The sequence below is a fragment of the Myotis myotis genome, unplaced genomic scaffold (assembly GCF_014108235.1).
Source record: "Myotis myotis isolate mMyoMyo1 unplaced genomic scaffold, mMyoMyo1.p scaffold_m19_p_21, whole genome shotgun sequence".
NCBI lineage: Eukaryota > Metazoa > Chordata > Mammalia > Chiroptera > Vespertilionidae > Myotis > Myotis myotis.
Window position 1 is genome coordinate 6484234 of NW_023416326.1, and position 22397 is coordinate 6506630.

General features: G+C 41.7%; 1 protein-coding gene across 5 annotated transcripts; it reads right to left on the reverse strand.

Moving 5' to 3' along the window:
* Positions 1 to 629: 629 nt before the first annotated feature.
* BROX (BRO1 domain and CAAX motif containing) lies at positions 630 to 22361 on the reverse strand. 5 transcript variants are annotated; one of them, XR_004975079.1, is made up of 13 exons: positions 22018 to 22361; positions 18582 to 18698; positions 16642 to 16748; positions 16099 to 16195; positions 12501 to 12596; positions 11213 to 11285; positions 9923 to 10028; positions 8770 to 8859; positions 7190 to 7275; positions 6029 to 6110; positions 5590 to 5740; positions 4242 to 4378; positions 630 to 2789 (listed from the first exon to the last, which is right to left on the reverse strand). XR_004975079.1 is itself a non-coding variant. In XM_036355228.1 (13 exons), the coding sequence occupies exons 2-13, from the start codon at positions 18680 to 18682 to the stop codon at positions 2706 to 2708; spliced, it is 1233 nt and encodes a 410-aa protein (XP_036211121.1). In that variant the 5' UTR covers positions 18683 to 18698; positions 22018 to 22357; the 3' UTR covers positions 630 to 2705. The 5 variants fall into 5 exon arrangements, 3 of the variants coding, with proteins under 3 accessions (XP_036211121.1, XP_036211122.1, XP_036211123.1); XM_036355228.1 differs by having other exon boundaries at positions 4242 to 4401; positions 22018 to 22357; XM_036355229.1 differs by lacking the exon at positions 22018 to 22361 and adding an exon at positions 21551 to 21676 and having other exon boundaries at positions 4242 to 4401.
* Positions 22362 to 22397: the final 36 nt, after the last annotated feature.

Consider the following 22397-nt stretch of genomic DNA (forward strand, 5'->3'; position numbering starts at 1 on the left):
TGAACCAGGTTAAATGCAGCCAAGAGCTGACGTAAGACCTCCTCAGCACTGCTCACCTGGCCACTGCAGGTCGCTGCTCCCAGCTCCCACCCTCGCACCCGATTAGGGCCTCAAGCCCCTGGTGACAGCAGTGATGGGCCACCAAGCCCAGAGCAGTCCTCGCTGACAATGACACTGCAGTGTACTTGTATGCACAAATTAAACAAGGTAAGAAATGTGGTGTTTTCTAAAGTTTGGAGGATAAGGAACTGTTTCTGAATACGGTTTTACTTCTGAGTATATTTATATAACATTGAAAATGCCACCTCAAGTTTCCCAAGTGCAAAGTGTTCTGCGGAGCAGTGTTCAGCGATGAGGAGCTCGCTAGCTGGCTTACCACAGCACGCAGACTGTATCACAGGGACAAACACTGCGGTAAGGCCCATCGAAATCGTGCTTTGAGATGAAGGGGCGGTAAATACCAATAAACAGAAACCGAATAGCTCATGTAACATAAAACAACGGACACTCGTGGCTCTGTCACTTCCCGACGTCACTGTGAAAAATTACGGCATCGCACCGTGTTAACTGTCACCGGCTTAATAAATGTAAAAATATTCCTAGAAGAGCCAATAAAGATGTCAATGAAGCTGTAAGTAAAATTACTTTTATTTCCATAAATACAAAGATAATTCATTATACAAACAGCACTTTCAGCAGAATGTTAGCTGTCATTATCCGCTTAAGTGAAGTATGGAGTGTCTGCAACAGTTAATGCAAATAAGTTCCCTCTCTAGAACCTTCATGCAACTTCTTTACATTCCTCAACTTCCCCAAGTTCCCAACACTATTTCAAACAACATGATAAAGGGGATATTTCAGCCACAAAGTGTCGCCTTTGCGGGTTCAGCAGGACGTTTACCTGCTTAGGTCAAAGTTGCCAGTGAGGGACTAAACTGCCTGTCACAGAAGCTCTGAGCGTACTACATGCTTTCATTCCGTGTGTGGTAGTATGATGCACACGATGTGAACGTGAGAACTAGTAGCTTGGTTAATAAGCATGGCACCTACAATAAGCTGACCCTCCGGGCCCAGCTATAAGCTGCATCAAAGACAGCTCAGCTCTGTCAGCTACTGGCGTACAGCGAACAGGCGAATGACTTTGTAATCACAATGCAGCGAATTTAATTAAAATAGTTTCTACAGACAGCAAACTACAATGTGATGTCTGTTCAGTTATTACTCTACTTATTCTGCAAACGGCAGCTTCAAAAAACGTTTTACAGCAAGGAGCATTTCCATATGTTACTTCTGGTAGCATTCCATATATTTTTTTATACATACTGATCCTATGTAGCTGGTTTCAAGAGTGTAAATTATGATTTTAGTAATCACTTACTTGAGCACAATATTGATTCAAACAGGCATAATCTATTCTTCATAATGAAATGTTTATTCCTATTTCAACACTCTATGCAGAGTTTACCTATTTTCAGAGTTGCGGTGTGGATTCAAGGGTTTATCTATGGAAGTGCTCGGTGCAGGGCCCAGCATGTAGTAAGCTCCAACATATACTGCTCTTATTATTAAGTGAGCCAGCCCATTTATAATAGAAAAATTAGCTAATGCCCCCAGAGAATAATCAAAAGATAAACCTACAGGTGTATGCATCCACTATATCCCAAGTCTATGTACATATGAAACGGTTTCAAATACTACAAAACTATTGTTAAGATCATACTGAATCTGTTGTTCTGTTCAGTTTTTGCTCTGGCCTCTGGCATAAAGCAACACATATCCTGTGTATCTGAAAATCACATAATAGCAAGGTACACTACCCAGGTAACCAAAGCATTTTACTCTAACTTCTCTCACAAAGAAGCGGAGTGACCAGTGTAATTCGGGACAACCCTCCCCTTAGGTTCAAAGTTTCTCTCGACCATGCAACATCTGATTTCTTCAAAAACCTTTTCGTTCTGGCTCCCCTCGCACAGAAACATACGAGCTATTGCCAAGTTCTGCCCTGGAAGTGAAAAACCCCTTAGAAAGGAACTCGTCAAAACCGCTGAAAGTTTACAGATACAGACGAGGTGCAGGGCCGCCAGAGCAGAAGTCCGTAAGTGATCTCAACATCCTGCAAACACTGATTTTTAGTAAATTATAGATTCGATCATCAGGGGTTAGGTATAAACATTTTCTAATCTTTGAGTCTAAGTGACTTTTTTCCCAGCGGAAAAGGTAACTCACTCAGACCCTAAATCTGTGCTACAATGAACAGAATGGTGAAGGGAAAACTGTCTGTGAAAACAGACGCCTGTCATTCTGCCGGTATCAATTAAAAGGCAGGAAAGTAAGTTTTTTGTAAAGAGAGAAAACATACCCGTGACCACGTGATCCTGGCCTATACGATATTAACCTGTCATTTATTATTACCCAGAGTGTGGGGGAAACCAAAAAAACAAAACAAAAAGGCCCAACCCTTAAATACACTCTTCAGAGGCAGAATCAAGCTTCCCCATGTTGTCCTGGTTAAGAAGAAATGTGGAAACAAAGCCTGAAGCCTCGGTATATTAAAAATCTAACAACTACACTGAAGGCCGATTCCCTCTGACTGGACTACATTATTCTACAGGCTTCGGAGAGATCATTTCAAGAAATGTGGACGGAAGTCCATGGCTTATCTCGTCCACTAGGCGAGCGGCTCCCATGCACCAGGGGCGATGCGTTTAGGAGACGGAGCACCCCGTGTCCTTCTGAGGTTTGATGTCTGGTTCTTTCACGGGCCTCACGTCTTCCGGTTTGGGTTTGGTCTAGGGAGAAAGAACAATACGACGTAAGAACAGAAGCGAAGATTCGGAAAACGAACAGTAGACCTTTTCCACTTCCAACTTTTAAAAGACGCGGCATTAAATTCTCCAACAGCGGCCGAAACCGGTTTGGCTCAGTGGATAGAGCGTCGGCCTGCGGACTGAAAGGTCCTGGGTTCGATTCCGGTCAAGGGCATGTACCTTGGTTGCGGGTACATCCCCAGTAGGAGATGTGCAGGAGGCAGCTGATTGGTGTTTCTCTCTCATCGATATTTCTGACTCTCTATCTCTCTCCCTTTCTCTCTGTAAAAAATCAGTAAAATATATTTAAAAAATAAATAAATAAAAATATTAAAAAAAAAAAATTCTCCAACAGCGGAGGAGCGAAGCCTTCCGGTAGCTACATATCAGTTCGACTGAACACATGATGGGAAAGCACATCAGTGGGGATGGAAACCGACGGGCAAAGGTCAGGCTCCTGCTCCTCCTACGCTGTCTGAGGAGGAGACCGAGGATCAACATGCAGGAGGAGCCTCTGTTTGGAAATCACTCGTGACAGTGACAGGCACTATTCTGGAGGCGGGACGGGATACGAAGACAGTCCTTTTAAGGCACAATAGCTTTAGCACGAGTGGGGAATTATTTAAAAACCACCCATTTCAAGGGAGAATTAATTCTCACTTTTTTTTTTTCACAGAGCCCTCTCCCTTTTGGAAGTCAAACCTCAACACTTCTACTTCATCTACCCTTCGGTTGAGTACAGCAGGGACTTAGATAGACGTGAATACAAGCAGTCTTATTTGACCGGTGGGTGACTCCACGCAATGTTGAAATCAGGTCAAGTTTTCAGTTACCCTGCCTGACACTACATAGACACAGAGAGCATCGCTAGAGCAATAGACATGGGCGAGCCATCCTCCTCAGAGGTGCTCTCCCACTCTCTTCCCACAGGAGGCTCGGACAAATTGGAAAGAAGGCAAGACAATGTGTTGAAAACAAGGCCAGTTGATTTGGTGGAAAATCAGGAGACAATGAAGGCCTTGAGGTCTGTCTCTGAGAGAGTCTTAGAACACATTTCACCAAGCACTGCAGTTAGTTAATTTCACATTTGGACAAATATATATCTACTTGTGCAGAGAACAATATCAAAATGCTAACCCTGAATTCTTTTTAAACGTTTGTGAATGAGCCCTGGCCGGTTTGGTTTAGTGGCTAGAGCATCAGCCCGTGGACCAAAGGGTGTCGGGTTCGATTCCTGGTCAAGGGCACATATACCTCAATTACAGGTCCCGCAGCCCTGGCAGGGGTGCATGCAAGAGGCAACCCATTGATGTTATCTGTCTCACATCGATGTTTTTCTCTCTCTCCCCCCTCCTCGCTCCCCCCCACTCTCTAAAAATCCTCGGGTGGGGATTACAAAACATCTGTGAGGGAATGGAAAACCCAGTCTCTTACACTGTCGTCCTTGGGCCTTTTGGTGAGGTCAAATGCAGCCAGCGTGTCTGGGGTCCAGTGCGCACTTGTAGGAGGAAATTCAAAAGGCACGGGCTCCACCAGGCCGTAATTTGCTTTGAGTTCCAGCTGTGGGGCTTCTGTTGGAATTTTTTGAAAGTAACTGCAAAAAGCCATTGACACAGCGATTTATTCATTCATTCATTCATTAACTATTTGAGTACCTACTATGTTCAGGGCCCTGTGCAACCTGCCTCATGTAGCTTATAGATGGGTAGGTGAGACAGTCAAGAAAACTTGTCGACGACGACACAGTGTGACCGAAGCTATGACGACAGAGTGCCATGGGAACACAAGAGAGGGCAATTAACCCAGGTCGGGTTTGGGGATGCTTTCCGAGGGGAGTGATAAGGTGACACGAGGCGTGTTCAAGGGAGTGAAGGCGCTCAGATGACCAGGTGCAGGAACAGGGGAGGGATGGAAGGAGACCAAAGCAGGGACAACTTGGGGTTAACTTCGCAGCCTGCTGTTGAAAAGCTGTTTGCTCCTAATATATTTGCTATTGGACCTTTATTTAGAATGCTGAAAAGAAACCCGATAGAAATGAACGTCACAAAAAAATGTACAAAACCCATGTGAAAGATCAAGGGCCAAAAAGAGAGATCTCGCTAAATGAGGAGATGTCACTATTTCTGAATGGAAAGGCACCAAAGTGATGAGGACTGTGGCTTTATCTTCTTTGCACTTCAGTCTAGGTTTTCCACATTGGGCACATTATTTCCCATTAACTCATAATTTTTAAAAAGTATGGGAACTTTAAATATCTTTAAAAAGTGGTATCTACCAACCTACAGTTCAAACAATGCTGATTTAATAACAAAACTGAGGCAGTAGTATAGGTGGCTAAAACCAGAGTGAGATGAATATGCGAAGGGAGCTGTGAGGATATATATAACTCATGGAGAGAGAATGGCAGCGAAACAGAAAATCAGGACCGTATAAGGGGCTATTACGTTAACTGAAAATTCATGTTTACATTTTGAAATCTGCTTTTATACATTGTCATCAGAAGCAGAATAAGCGTTAAGACAACACAAGTAAACTTTAGTACCAATTTAAAGAGAAGATTAAAGTTAATCTTAATTGCAAACTGACATAAAATCTTTGGAAACAGATCAATGCATACAGTTCCCCCTCCTCATCTGCGGATCCCCAACTATGGGTGGAAGTTATAGATATTTACCAAAAAAACCTGCCTGTGAGTGGATCCAAGCTGTTCACACGTGTGCTGTTCAAGCGTCAACGGCCTACTAGCATTAATATTACTAAGAGACTGCTAAGCTGTACTCACATAAATCCATTTTCTCTCTGACATTTCTCTAGGGTGTTCTTCACAAGGTTGCCAAGTTTCCTGAAGAACAAGTGTTCCGAAGGCTTGACTGTTGGTCCAGGTCCTTTGGTTTCTCCGTATTCTTTGCATAACGCTTCTGCCTTTGCAAAGGCTTGTGTGAAAGGGATAGAAAGTCATTTGATGTGAAATCACTATTGATTATTCACACTAAAAGCGCATGAAATCCGAGAAGGCGGGCAATGCTGCAGCAACACCAGCATCAGTGCAAGGGGAAGCTGGGTCCTCTCTAGAGAGGCCAGGTTTCTGAAACGTTTTTTCTTTTCTCCAATTCCCATCCCCGTTCACGAACTCAGCCAAAGTCTCTCTTAACTGCCCCTCCCCTTTAGGATAAAACATGTGTTTTTAAGAAGGGAGTTAACAATCTGGTGGGAATACTCACATTTTTCTGCTTCTTGGAGAGACCTGATCGCCTCACCACATTTATCACTAGCCAACAAAGTCTGACCGTGGTAACAGTAAGCCTGATAAAAGACACAAATGTTCATTCATTTTCTCCACAAATGATGCTTCCCACTGCCGTTGTTTTATACATGCATCAGATAATCATTGCCTTTGTCCACTGTTTGAAGTTTCAATGCAACCCCTTATATTTATTTACTTGAATAAGCGTTCCCCCATCTCTGTTAGTATCAAAAGTGGAATTACATCAAACCTTTGGGCCAAACTAGTCTTTTAACCATGGGCTGAGAGCAAAAAGCATTTGCTGAAACCTGTTTCTAAAACTAGGGCATTGTGGGTAAAGGAGGGACAGCACTGTGCTAACAGAGAGGGAGTGGGAGGGAGGACTTAAATTAGGACCAAACCGGTTTGAAGCATGAAGTCGGATATGCTCACTCTTAAATGTCTACATCAGTATGAGCATAGCACACACATGGCTTATGCAGCATGCTTGAAAACAGGGGATAAGGCATAAGAAATGAAAATATCTACCTAGATCTGAAAAAGGGTTGTTTTGTTTTTAATCTGTTCTTTGATTTCAGAGAGAGGTAGGGAGAGAAACATCGATCTGTTGCGTCCCGCCCCAATTGGGGATCGAACCTGCAACCAATGTATGTGCCCTGACCGGGAATCTAACCTGCCACCTTTCAGTGTATGGGATGACGCCCCCATCAACTGAGCCTCAATGGCCAGGGCAATGTTTGGTGGGTACAAGAGACAAAAAGGTCACTTCCCAACGAGTGCTTATTAGTAGTTCTTCACCAGTGAAGGTGAAATATGCACGGTATGTCTTAAGATTAGAATTAGTAAGTATCTTTCTACAGGAGGAAAGGAGAGAATTCTTAAGTATGCAGAAGCATCCAGCTTAAAAGGGGGTTTACGTGGAACAGCAACTCCACTGCTAGAACCCAGTTACGAGTTCTCCATCATCTCTCTCCACCCACCTTAGTTCACAATGGTGGTTGCACCGACTGCGGGTGACCATCTACTGAGAACGTCCATTGTTTGTAAAACGCTAATGAAGGGTGGGAGAGATGGCACACCTGGCACTCCCGGGGTGGGGAAGACCGTAGTTTATTGTTTCCGGGTTACACATACTTACATAAGCTGTGTAGAAGCACATTTTCAAGAGAAGGTATTTTCTCCATTTAGCAGAGTATGCAGGCTCCAAACTGGATAAAGTATGATCTAAAGTTACATTTTAAAAAGCAAAATATCATTTCACCCTGATTCACTAGACGACTTTTAGTTCAAATGTTCAGATGCTAAAAGCAGAATGACATTCAAGTCTAAAATTCAAGCATTTACACATTTTTAAAAACCTTGCTTTATTTCAAGTGATTTCTTTTTCCCAATAACTACATAATAAGATTGGTTAAGTACCAGGGCCCTTCTTTGATTTGATGGTTAACGTAATTTAGGTTTAACATAATGATAAAAATAGATATAACTAAGAACTTCAAGGTAAATATGATTTATACTATTATATTATCTATTTTTTAAAAGCTATGTAGCAACGCAGAGTAGTCTATAGTCACCCAAGTCAGAAGCATGAAGGACACACTCATTCACAGCCCCATGCCTGAATCTCATATGAAATACACACATTCATGCATCTCTCAAATCTATTTCTTCTTCCCCATTTCCTACTTTGCTATCGTTGTCAAAGTGTTCATCATTTTCTCTTACATTAGAACCATTCCCCCTAAGCACATCCATTTCTCATCTTACAACCATAGGGACCTTTTAAAAACTCAAATGCAATCAAGTCAAGTTTACTTTATATCATTTAATGGGCCCCAAACATCTACTGAATAAAGGCCAAACTTCTCAGGTAGGCTTGCAAACCAATTCATGACTTCACCCACACACACTTTCCTAACCTCTCCGCCCAACACTCATCCTGTGTTTTAGCAAGAGCATCTGTCCAAAGCTCCCAGAAGGAGCTAAGTTCCCTTGTATCTCTATAAACTACAGAATGTTCTCCTCTTCCCATCGCTAAAGATTCCTAACACACTTAGAATTTCTATTTATACTTCAAAGTAAGGCTAACACACCACTGTCCTCTCGCAGGCCCAGGTCCTTCAGGCTTCTGTTTCACCGCTGTACCATCTTACTTCATGCCACAAAATGTGTCTGTCCCCTTCCCTAGACTGTGAATCTGTTCTAGTGATCTTTGTGTACCCAGTAACTAAAATAGTAACCATCCCATACACAGGAACATGCATGTGTTTCCTAAGTAAGTGGATGAAAAGAAAAATAGGCTAATGAGACAACCAGAGTTCTAGTCCCAGCTTCTCAACTGCTAGCAGTTAAATGATGGGTCAGTTATGTTAATTCTCTGGATTTTAGTTTCTTGTCTCACTATAGTAGCTATAAGGTTGTAATAAAGACCAAAAAATTTTCAAAAGCAAAACAGCTATATAATTATTAGACATAATTGGTTAAAAAGTACAGTACCATCCTTTCCATTAGAAGCTATGGAGCAATATTAACTGTGAACAGCTCTAATTCTTTTATTTTCTTTTAAACAAAATTCATAAAAATAATGCAGATATTATTGCAGTTTTGCAAATAGTGAAATGTCTGAGAATCTTTCTGATTTGCTTGTTCCCTATCTGGCCAGCAGGTTAATCTGAACATGTAAAGGCTGAAAGCGTAACAACGGGATTATGAACGTACCAGCTTTCTGATAGAAATTGGCTGTCTCATAGGCCAGCGCGGCGATTAGTCCCGGAGCATGCTTCAGCTCAATGGCTCGAGCAATTGTCACTGTGACCGAAACACAATAAAATGAATCTAAGTTCAATTATAAAGGCAAAAGACAGTCCAACAACCTATGGGGGGTTTTAGTCGTTTCTTTAAAGTTTTAATATGAAAAGTAAGCTGCAGAAAATGCAAACACAAAATGAGCTTGCTGGTTCTGATGCCATTTTTTATTTTAATTTTTTAATGTTTTTATTGATTTGAGAGAGAGGATGAGAGAGGAAGAAAGGGACAGAAACAAGGATGAGGCAGAATCGTCAACTGACTGCCTCCTGCATGCCCCATTGAGCTCGCAGCCTTGACCTCCTGGCTCATGGGATGACGCTCAACCACTGAGCCACACCGGCAGAGCCCATTTCTTATTTAAATAAATCACGATAGCCAATGACCAGCGAGTCACGGGAAATGACTTCTGTAAAACAGCATGATGTAAGAAGAAACAAACACCTTCCGGGCTCTGGAATCAGAAGTAAAGCAAAACAAAAGCCTACAAAGCTTATTGTTCTCACCTAAGTCTTCCTTTATTTCCTGCCATTGAAAGGCGGTAATTTCAAGGCAAGCCAAATATCGGAAGAAGAAAAGGACTGAGCAAGGTCGAGGGGGACAAGATGAGTTACAGAATTAACTTTATTCTGTCAGAAACAACGTGAAATCCAATCCTTTTAAAAAGAGATATGACATCGTGAGGCCTTTTTCTGCTAACTAAAAATGAAGGCAAATGCTAAAGGAAAATTATTCCTCACTGTAAATTTCTCAAAACCTAAGGCTGGATTCCAGCTAACTCTAATTTGAAAAAGAATTGGGGGGTGGAAGTGGGGGGAGAGGAGAGAACCCTGGCTGGGTAGTTCAGTTGGTTAGAGCTTCATCCTGATATGCCAAGGTTGTGGGTTCGATCTCCGGTCTGGGTACATACAAGAAACAACCAATAAATGCATAAATAAGTGGGACAAAAAATTCAATGTTTGCTTCTCTCTCACTTCCTCTCTCTTAAAAAAATTAATTAAAAAAATAATGTTTGTAAATGCCGATACAGACTTTCTTTTAACAACACTTTACAATCTTAAGATACCTTCTTGAGCCTCGGCCTGACACTGAACAATGTAAGCGTCGAGGAGCCGTGCTTCCAGATCTCTCCCCTTCTCTGCAGGCGTGAGAAGCCTTGGGATGTGACTTTCCTGAAAGAGAAAGAAAGAAAAAGCCAAATTTCTTTTAACCCAGTTGTGAGAGATGAAGAAAGTGGAAGGATGGAGATTTATCAGAAATATAGGGTACTAACAAAAAATGTGTAAAAAAAAAAAAAAAAAAGGAAAAATACTAAGCTTATAGAGAAAAAAAGCTCCTGTACACTAAAACTTTCGAAGCTTTTTATAAACTTTTGTAAAAATAAGAAATTCAAGAACAAAATCTGGATCATAATGGATTGGTTAGATGTGCAAATCGTATTTTCACCTTAGAAAACGTTTAACTGAAACAGTAGCCTTTTGAACGGCAGCCGGCATTGCTCTCTCATATATTAACACTTGGATATAAAGACGACTTCAATTCTACAGCTCCCTCAGGGTAACAGCTTTGTAATCACTGTAAAAGCATCTTATCTTATCCTAAGAAAAGCAAACATTGGTCTCCAGGAAATAGTGGTTTAGTGAGAATGAGGTGCGGGTGATTCTGGTTGGAAATATATTAGTCTTTCTCCTAATCTCCACCTATCTTCAGGCGATTCAGTATAATGAGCGTGTGCTGATCGCCCCTGCAGTGTTCTCACTGAGACAGAGAAAACAGCAGCTCAGCTGTGCGGAAGTCTGACTGCTTCTGGCCACTGCTGCAGACAGCAATAAGAACCAGTCAGCACCAGCAATTTCAGGGCTTTGCCTTATGCCTTTTCAGAAGAGACGGAAAAATATGCAGTGAATCACGACGTGAGTTTTCTCATTGTAAAATTCACTGATTTTCTGAAATGGAGACGCTATTCTATAACTGGCCCCACTCATCAACACGGTACTTAACATAATGAAACCAGAACACACACTAGTACTTTTTACATAATGAATAATGCCCTCATCCTCCACCCCAAAGAAGTAAAGAAAAATTACTCAAGCCTGGCTGGTGTCGCTTAGCGGCTGAGCATCCAACTATGAACCAGGAGGTCAATGTTTGATTCCCAGTCAGGGCACGTGCCTGGGTTGTGGGCTCGACTCCCAGTGCAGGGTGTGAAGGAGGCAGCTGATCAATGATTCTCTCTCATCACTGATGTTTCCATCTCTCTTTCCCTCTCCCTTCCTCTCTGAAATCAATAAAAATATTTAAAAATTTTTTTTTTCAAGAATTAAAGCATTAGAAATATAGCTTATTATTTTTTTACCTTTAAATGTTTAAAAATCCCAGCTGCAATTTTCAGGCTTCGATGGACCTCTTTTGCTTCCTCTTCTGTAATGCTTAAAGACAGTGGTTACATTACTTTGAGGATCAAAGCCATTTCTGGTATTAAAACCAACAACTAATACATTATGTATCATAAAACCAAATTAGTCATTTGTGCTTCTCACCACTAGCTTTCTCCCTTTTAGAAAATCTAACTTGACATTTAACAAATGCACATGAAAAAGACCCAAAGAGAAGAAACTACAAGTGAAAAGAGAGACGCTGTCTAGTGGTCCGAACAAAGGCTTCTTGTTTTCCCTTCCAGATGATCTTCTGTGCGTAAACGGCATCAAACGTCAGACACTTAGTGCATGCACACACTTGAAAAACACATAAATGCACAACAGTCACTACTCTGCTCCTGTTAAACCCCTTAAATTACGTTAGAGATCTTTTTACATCAGCCTACACAATTCAACTTCATTTTTTAAGAATTGAATTTATTGGGGTGACACTGGTTAATAAAATGATATAGGTTTCAGATGTACAGTTCTATAAGACATCATCTGGATACTGAATTGTGTGTTCACCACTCCAAGCCAAGTCCCCATCCATCAACTTCATTCTTAAATGGCTGCATATTAGTCCCGTGTTCAGATGCACCTGAGTTGGTAGTGGATTTCGTATTGTTAATATCTACTTTTACGATTATAAAAATTGTATCTCATTTTATTTCACAGTTATTTAATCCTTCAGAACATCTTTTGCATCCTTTTTATTTATGTTTCTGTGAATTATTTATGACCTTTGATTACTTTCATTAGATGTGTTGGTCTTTTCCTTGTTGACTTGTAAGAATATACATTATAAAAATAATTTGTAATACTACAGGTGTGATAAGCCTTGGGATGTATGCACTGCACTTTTATTTGACCCATCTGTCATTTTATAAAAATAATTTGTATAATGCATTGCACTTTTTTTGACCCATCTGTCATTTTAAAAATTCTGTTTATAGTACTTCTACATACTCAAATATTCAATCTTTTCCTTTTCTTGGTTTAGGGTTTTATTTAAAAAGACCTTCCCCATGACAAGATTATTCATTTTTTTTCTTCCTTTTGACACTGGGCTCCATAATTCTGATGCTTAATATGCTAACATTTTGAGGCAAACTTTCATTTACCAAAGTGGTACTTTTTATCAATAGGCTAGATTTTTTTAATAACAAAGCTTCATATACTGGAAAAATAACACATATGCATATAAACCATCCCCTTTTAACTTACTTTTCTTTTCCAGCCAGTCTCGAGGCATATTTGGTGTACCATAAAGCTACATTAAATCCCATGGAAATTAATTCAAAAACAGCATCCTGCTGGGCACTAGAATCATAAACATGATCATTAAGTGTTGTCAATTATTAAGACATCTCTACATGAGACCTACTGGTACATCCAACTCAAAATTATAGATAACTCTATACTAACTGAAAAATGAAGAAAACAGTCCTTGTGTTTAACACAGACGGAGAGATAAGACACACACGCAATTAACAATGAAGGACTGAACACACTGCCCAGTATGTACTCCATAACAGTCAGCCAAGGTTTTCGAATGTATTGATGATAGAGGTAAGCATGAGACTAGCAGTTGTTCCCAAGGTGACTGTACATAAAGTAGCTTTAAAAACACAGATTTCTGGCCCTGACCGGTGTGGCTCAGTGGACGGAGCGTCGGCCTGTGGGCTCAAGGGTCCCGGGTTCGATTCCGGTCAAGGGCATGTGCCTTGGTTGCGGGCAGTGGGGAGTGTGCAGGAGGCAGCTGATCGATGTTTCTCTCTCATCGATGTTTCTAACTCTCTATCCCTCTCCCTTCCTCTCTGTAAAAACTCAATAAAATATATTTTCTAAAAAATAAATAAATAAAATAAAAATAAAAACACAGATTTCTGGGACTCAATCCCAGAGAGTCAGAAAGTCTGGGAGGGGCCCAGGGTCTGCATTTTTAGCAAGTACCCAATTGCTTCTGGAGCTGGTGGCTCTTATACCACATTTTAAGGAAATGGAATTCAGAGGAGAGATGGTTTCAGGCTAAATAATTAAAGACGCTTAATGTAGCTATAGAATCTGAAGTGTGCCCTGAAAGATGGCTGCAAGGAAGCAGCGGCCGTCCCAGGTGAGGGCACGATGCTGCTAATGCACAAGGTCTGGCGATGTTCCTGACTGCAGAGACCCCGCTAGCTTGACTGGAACAGATGGTTCCTAAAAACAAATCGAGGAACAGAGGCAAGAAGCCAAGCTGGAAAGAAAGTGAAGAGGATGTTGAGCTAAGCCAATCAGCGTACGACAAAGAAAACGGTCTTAAACTCAAGTATATTTTATATGTTGTTTCCTTCAGGTTATATTAATAAACATGACACAAAGATGACAAAAGCTTATTAAGCAAATATGATAATACTAATTTTTAATCATTAGGCTTCTGCCAAGACCCTGACAATTCCTTATACATGATCTATCTCAAATGAGAAAAAAAAACAATGCCCTTATTTTACATACACAATACTAAGATAAAGAAAAATTACCCAAAGGGAAGAATCTAAAATCATGATTCTATTTTGTTGCCTCCATCTTAAAAGAAATGGAAACATAGAAACTTTTTAGATTAAAAAAAAGGAGATTTGTTATAAGACATATGGTAACTCAAAATAACTTATAAACTACCCTTTTTAATGTTATACAAAAATATTTTATGAACAAACTACCTGAAAAAATTTAATGCATAGTTTCATGGCTTATTCTTTTCAGCACTGAAATCTTTCAAATGGATTACACCTCTGGTGATCTAGCAGGCATCTCTAATTTATAACTTTACTTTTAAGTAATAAAATAGCTTTGCTAACTTACAGTCACAGGAATAACGCCCACTTTTCCTTCATTTATTTCAATCTGCCTCGCTCCCAAATATTCCACTTTTATTGAACCACATCTAAGTAGTGCTCAGAATATACAGTTGAGGAAACATTTTTCCTTCTATACTCGTAAGTGTATTTTCTATTGCGTATCAGTAGCAGTCAAGGATAAAGTTACTTAAATACCTCGGATGTAGTGAATATTCAGTAGTATTATTTAAGGCCTCTATCACATTATTCTGCACTGCCTCATAAAACTATGCGGGAAATGCTGTTACGGGAATCAACATTTGGCACGGTGGGGAAAAGTGCCAAATGTATGTGATGCAAAACAGTCTTAGAAGCTGCCAAAGTTTTCTAATGTAACAAAGATAGCGGTTTGATTCTCTCTCTCTCTAAAAAAAAGATATTTTTAAATAAAAATATTCCTTAATTTTAGATAAAATACAAAGGAGTCACAGAAAGAAAAACAAAAAATGAGGGCTTGGGAATCCTCAGGACCCCAGAATATCAAAATGTGGAAAGGATGCAGAGTCCCCAACTTCCTCCTCAATTTATGATTTCTACAAACAACATTCCCAAGGAAGGAAGGAAACTCACATTCACTGAATGCCTGTTATGTGCCTGGCGTTACATTAGCCTCTTAAGATAAGTGTTCCTATTCTGCTCCTCACAAAGGCCTGTACCTGCAACACCAACACGCAGCGGAAGAGGCGGATGTTCACACACTTACAAGCCCTGAGATCGCACCTCGTTATGCGTGAATCCAAGGCCCACACTCCTGCCTCTAATGCGTGTCTGTCTGGCCTTTCAGCCGTCTCCATTTCCTTCCCTCCTGATTTTAGAAAACAGTAATTCTAGCAAGTTGATATAAAGATACACAACCACTTAAATAGCTCAGTGGTGTAAAAAAAACAAAAAGTTAAATAAAAATGTAGCACCATTATGATCTGCTTCCTGTTATAATTAGATCTCTTCTAATTAGTCTCAAATAAGTGGTAAGAAAGTTCTGAGGGGGAGTTTTTAAAATGAGCAGAAACAGTTTAGAGAGATTAGGAAGCAAATAAATACCGTGAGTCAAAAGAGTATGGAACTGGGGTGGGATTGGGGAGGAAGAAAGAAAGACAACGACCGAAGACATCTGAATTATTCATCAGAAAGGAAAAGGAGGGGAAAAACCAAATTCTCTTCTGCTTGAATGTAGGCAAAGACTGAAAGCTAGCTTTGGGTTCCAAATTCCCAAACACTCTGTGTGTGTCAAGGCTGGCCCAGCCAGCGTGGCTCAGTGGTTGAGCATCGGCCTATGAACCAGGAGGTCACAGTTTGCTTCCCAGTCAGGGTACATACCCAAGTTAGGAGGTCGATTCCAGTAGGGGGCGTGCAGGAGGCAGCCGATCAATGATTCTCTCTCATCATTGATCTTTCTATCTCTCTTTCTCTTGCCCTTCCTCTCTGAAGTCAATAAAAAAAATAATAATTTTAAAAGTCAAGACTATTAAAGTCTAGTTAACATTTATACTGATTATCTGAAAAACAGATTTGGCCCAGGAGAAATATTATATATATTTTTTTAATATATTCTATTGATTTTTTACAGAGAGGAAGGGAGAGGGATAGAGTTAGAAACATCGATGAAAGAGAAACATCGATCAGCCGCCTCCTGCACACCCCACACTGGGGATGTGCCTGCAACCAACGTACATGCCCTTGACCGGAATCGAACCCAGGACCCTTGAGTTTCCACAGGCTGACTGACGCTCTATCCACTGAGCCAAACCGGTCAGGGCAGAAATATTATATTTTTACTTAACAGCATGTATTAGGAGTTTAGGTGAAATTTTAAAAATTAATTTCCTGAAAAGAGAAAATACTGACTGGATCTATACGTTATTTCTTCAAATACAGGGGCTATGAGTTAAGTACTGGCTAAATAGCTTTAAAAATGGCTTCAATTTAGTACTGTTAGCACTGCCTACCTTGGAACCTGTCCTTGTAATGTATCGGTCCACTTGAAATTTTGAATATATCGTAACTTACTTTCTTGGCTAGATTCATCCAATGAATTTATGAAACCTATAAACGGTACAAAACATTTCAGTTTTAGAAAGCAACATCAAGTATTAAATTTAGAAAATTTTTCAGATAATGACTTTTCCAGGTATCTGAATGAAACTTTTTTTTCATTATATATATATATATATATATATATATATATATATATATATATATATATTTTATTGCTTAAAGTATTACAAATGAATGAAACTCTTAACCTCTCCCTCCCTTTCTGTATCTCACACCTTCTCTAAAGTAACGCATTATGAAATATGAACACATTTAATTTTCAAAATGTGAGAAAGACCACATACCACTCTTACATTCTCACATTTCTGAACCTCAAGCATACCAAAGAATACAGCCCAGAAGACTATATTCCAATTTGAAAAGTCTAAGAATTAAATGTGAACTTGTGCATAGCTGTCTTTTACAAAACTCCCAAGTTTGTATAAATAACTAACCTTGTAAAAGGGAAAAATATGCATCGGCCGCAGTCTTCATCATTTCTGGGTTACAGCTCAAATCCGTGAACAATTCAAGCAGCCGTGCCCGGGATGACCTCAAGTCACTTCCATGAGACAGAGACAGTCAAGTTAGTAAACGGTATTACAACCAGTCTGCGTCAAAGTGGCTGAAAACGTCAATTGTAGCTTTTAAAACACCACACACACACACTCAAACCTCCTCTAAGTACACAGAAATGAATTTAATAAGGGCTAACACTGGAGGTAACTGAAATTTCTAGTAACAATTGTTTTAGAAGTTGTACTAAAATAAACTCGGTCTAATTTAAAGGGACAAATCATGGGCATAACATGTAATAAAATATATATAGCAAGTTTTAATTTAAAAAACTAAATAAACACAATCACTTAAGTAAGATGGGAGGAAGGACTTAAGAACGAGTAAATTGAACTGCCCAGTTCACAATAAAATTTTGAAAAATGGAAACTGAATGTTTGTGCATCTTCTTGAAATTTCAAAATTTGGTATTATGTCGAAATATACTTTATCAAGTAGAAACCCGTATTTTAAAAATGAAATTGCATTCTGTAATTCAACATACACCTAAAGAATATGTAAAAACGCGTGGTCATTAGTCATTTTAAAACGTCTCCCTTCCCTTTTACTTCTTTACAGCAATAAATGTTGTAGATTCACTGTTTCCTTCTTGAAATTCTTTTCTCCCTTGACTCCAATAACTCTAAATTTTGAAGGGTCTCCTCTTATCTTTAAAGGTTCCTTCTTCATTTTTTTCTATGCCCCCTTCTCATTCCCACTCCAAAAGTGTTGAGTCTCTAGCTTCCTACTTTTCTCTCTTCTGAGGTCTCATCTACTCGTGCTACTTTCTATCCAACCCGAGAGCTACATCATCAGCTCCAACTCGGTCCTGTTCCAGCTCCACATCTGACTTCAGAAGGCAACTGGCTTAGTGAGGGTTCCAGAACTCACATCACCCTGACAATGTCTGGAGACACTGTGTGCAAATGGCTAAAGACTACATTTAAACTGTAAGCACCAAGAGCGTTTCCCCACCTTTTGCTCCAATTACTTCTTCCCACAAAAAGGCAGCATCTCCCTTGATTTCCCTTTACAGGTACCATCAGTGCCTTGATCACCTTGGTTCTCTATCTCATATACAATGAATGCTTTCAGCTTCCCACAGCAAATCTGGCCAGCTGACCCTCCTTGGAAATAGCTCTTGCATCTCTTTTTGTTCCAGTCAAACTACTCTAGAACTAAGATTTTCCTGATAGAAATTACTTTTCTTCTTCTTTCTTACAATCTACATTAGTAATCAGTCTTCTTTTCCTATAAAGGCCCTAGAAGTAAATACTTTAAGGTTTCTGGGTCATCTAAGCCTCTGTAGGAAATGCTGTTGTAGAGAGAAGGCAAAGGCAACCATAGACAATATGGAAATAAATGGGTGCAGGGGTTGTGCTCCAATAAAACTTTATTTATAAAAACAAGCAGTGGGCCAAATCTGCTGAACATGGGTTTGCTAACCTGGTCTAAGCTATACAATTTATTCAAATGCCATTCTCCTATATGAACACTCTGAGGGCTATTCAGGTCATAGGGTCAGAACTCAATGAATTTAATATCCAGCCAATTAACAATACTCATATACGACTTTGTAAAGTCTCTTATACCACTATAATAACTCTTTTATTGTGATTGCTTTTGCCTCTCTGGGATTCACTGATTTAAAACTAAGGACTCTGGCCTGACAAAGTTTAAGTAATCTATGATTTAACTCTTCATGTCACTTATAAGTTTGTAAGGAGTCTAAGTTTAGGGACAGTGTGTTACATACTTTTGGACTGGCCATGAGACCTAAATAAGTACCTGGTACCCAAGGGTGATTCAACCAATACCTGTTGAGATTGATGAAACTTACCTGCAAATTTTTGAAGCAGCAGGACTAGTGACTACGCCATAATAGTTAAAAGAAACAGGAGCTGTGGCTTTTAATGGATTCCTATGAAACCAATGTGTCATTTTCTCCAGATGTTTCCTATTTTTTTAAAAAATGCATACAAAGTTAAAAAATGCATACAAGTTAAATAATGCAAATAGCATAAAAATAATTATTTTTAAAATAAACTTTTGCTATAGGGTATGTATATACACTTTTACATAAAACGTATGTAAAATATACATAGATAAGCAAAATGGTTCACTGCTATAAGTCAACCTTGTTTTGTCTATGTTTAGAGCAGGCCTATTAAAAAATAGCAGTTGTGTCGAACCGGTTTGGCTCAGTGGATAGAGTGCCGGCCTGCGGACTGAAGGGTCCCGGGTTCGATTCCGGTCAAGGGCATGTACCTTGGTTGGGGGCACATCCCCAGTGGGGGCGTGCAGGAGGCAGCTGATCAATCTCTCTCATTGATGTTTCTAGTTCTCTATCCCTCTCCCTTCTTCTCTGTGGAAAATCAATAAAATGTATTTAAAAAAATATATAGCTTTTGTATTATGCTAAGTGAAATAAGCCAATGTGAGAAAGACAAATTCATATGATCCCACTTATTTGTGGAATCTAATGAACAAAATGAATTGACCAGCAAAATAAGACCGAAGCATGGAGGCATGGAACAGACTGGCATACCTCGATGTGGGGGTGGGGGGATGAGAAGAGATAAACCAGAGAACTTATATACTTACTAGAGGCCCAGTACACGTGCACCAGTGGGGTCCCTCGGCCTGGCCTGCACCCTCTCGCAATCCAGGACCCCTTGGGGGATGTCAGACTGCCGGTTTCAGCCCGATCCCCGCAGGCCGGGCCAAGGGAATCCACCGGTGCATGAATCCGTGCACCGGGCCTCTAGTATGCATATAAGATCTTTGGTTACTCTCTTCCCGCCCTCCTCCCTCCCACCTTCCCTCTGAGATTCATCAGTCTGTTCCATGATTCCATGCCTGTGCATTGAGCGTCTGCCCCCTGGTGGTCAGTGTGCACCACAGCTACCAGTTGAACATTTGAATGGTCACTTAGGCTTTTATATATATAGAAGCTATGCATAACCCATGGACACAGACAATAGGGTAGTGAAGGGCTGAGGAGGGGGATAATGAGGGGTAAAATGGGAAATATCTGTAATACTATCAACCATAAAAAATATATTTTAAAAAGGTAGCATTTGGACATTTGCCCACAATAACTGCAATGTTAACCTGAAGCAGTAACCTTTAAACCTTAATATACATTAAAAATCACCTGGGGGTGGGCTCATTAAAATGCATGTTCTAAATCAACATCTGGGGTAGGACCTGGGATGCTGCGGCTGCTCGTCCCTACACTACACTTTTGAGTAGCAAAGTACTAGACTTTGGTTGGACAGCCACAAGTGAGAAGGACAGAGAACCAGATGAATGTAATTGCCAAAAACAGGCAATTTAGACTGCTAAGGTTACTTGAGAGAAATAGGTTTTATTTTATTTTATTTTTAATCCTCACCCCGAGAGACCAGGATCAAACCCAGGGCCTTTCTGTCCACAGCCCACGCTCTATCCACTGAGCCAAACTGGCTAGGGAGAAATAGGTCTTAAATTAACTGTACTTCCCCCATGATACTGCTGGCATCAACTGACAGGTTATATAGCATGTGTTCTATAATAAATACACTTTCAACACAACAGCCAATAAGAATCAGTATTTTTGTGATAAAAAAAAATGATACGTGGTCAATAATTTGGAAAATGATGGAAGTAAAATGGCAACTACAAAAAATTTAAATTCCAAAAAAAAAAAAAAAAAAGGTGTATGTCACTTGCCTCTAAGTCCTTGAAGGGAGGCAGTGCAGATTTTACAGGAAAGCCTAGCTGAAGACTTATACGTGGCAATTAGATTCCAGGAAGTAGCAGACAAGAAATTCTGATAAGGTTTAATTAATTTGGAGGTATTATACAATGTTGTCGATCAGTTTTTCTTAATGGGAAAAATACCCTGGGCTGCACAGGGTGTGAAATATCTACTTTTAACACCTCCCTTATCTCTTTCATTATTCACCACCAGACCGGTTTTGGAGAGCACCACGAGTTTAATGAAGAGAAAATGCATTGTGTTCTCAAGAAGAAACTGGGCAAGTTCACTTCTGACTCAATACATTTAATAAGTCCTGATGATATATATACACACACACACACATATACTAGAGGCCCGATGCATGAAATTCAGCCCCAGGTGGTCCAGAAGTTCATTCCGCTGTTCGGTCTAACTAGCATATTAGCTCATTATTATATAGGATACATATGTGTATATCTACCTATCTAGATAGATCTATCTATATGAATCTATAAGAATAAAAGCATAATATGCTAATCAGACCGGACATCCTTCCAGACGACCTTCCGGACAAAAGCAGGGCCAGGAAGGAAGGCCATGCTGGCAGCCAGGGGAAGGAAGGCCTACTCTTGCACCATTTGTGCACCGGGCCTCCAGTGTATATATAATCTAGACGCCATCCATGTCCGCCTCCTCTACAACCTAAGTAAATACAGCATCTACGTGCATGTAAGTCAGCCTCCTAGCAATAACGGCAGGCAACCCCCTTTGGTTTTGTGGCAGCAAATTTCCTACACACTCTGTTCATCCCACTTCCTGGATGAACACGTCTGGGGGTTATCTCTGCACTGTATTCCCTGCGACAGCCATCGGAGGCCCCGCACCCCCCCCCCCCCCCCCCCGCGCCCCGGTTTCCAGGGACTTGGAGGGTGGGGTCCAGGGACGCCACGCCCACCGCAGGTGCAAGGGGACCTGCAGAGCCACCGACACAACAGCGGGATCGAGGCCACCACCTAACACGCTCCCACAGTTGGGACTGACAGGGGTCCCCCACTCCGGATCCTGGGGTCCCCCCAGGAGCCTACCTGAGTGGCGCCCCGGGGCCGGAGCGTCCGCTTCCTGTTTACCACCAGCCTCTTCCCACACCGAGCGCCCGGCCCGCCCGGCCCAGCCCGGCCACCCGCGCAGGCGTCACCCCCGGGCGCCCCGCTTCCCGACAAGCATTTCTGCGGAAAGCCGACACTCCCCGCCGGGGGGGCCGGGCCGACGACCGCCGAACGAACCCCTGTTTAGCTGAAAGCCCCCCAGTACCAACGGGGAGGCGGGCAAGGGGGTCCCGCGACTCTGACTGTTCATACTGTTGATTCTCGGAGCGCAAAATACATGTTCTCTCTTTCTTTGGTTTCGAGATGCCAACAGGAGACTTTGGGGGACCCCTCTCCGGGCGTCTACGAGGACTGTGCAAAAGGGGGTGACCCCACAGTCGGGGGCTCCGGGGACGCGACCAGGGCAGGATATTCCGGGGACGCGCCCGTCCTCTGGACACACTCACCGGCTTCCTCGGAGCCCGGACGGCGGTCCTCGTCCAGGAAGAAAGGCAGCGTCCGAGCGGCCGGCGACGGAGGGAGGGAGGGACGCGCAGAGCCTGGCCCCTCGGAGCCGGCGCGACGGCAACCGCGCATGCGCCGGCCGCGCCCACGTGACCCGGCGGCCATGACAGCTACCGAGGCAGCCGCGCGGGCCGCTGGGGGCGGGGGCCGCCGCGTCGTCGCGGCCCCTCCGGACGCTCCTTCCCCGGGCTCTCTCCTAGCTGCTCCGCCCTAGCCTTTCCTCCCGGAGCTGCAGCCCCGTCTCCGGGGAGAAGCGCAGGGGAGGCCGGGCCGCGGAGCCGCCATAGCGCCGGCGGCCGCTGGGGGGAGCGGGGCGGCCTCA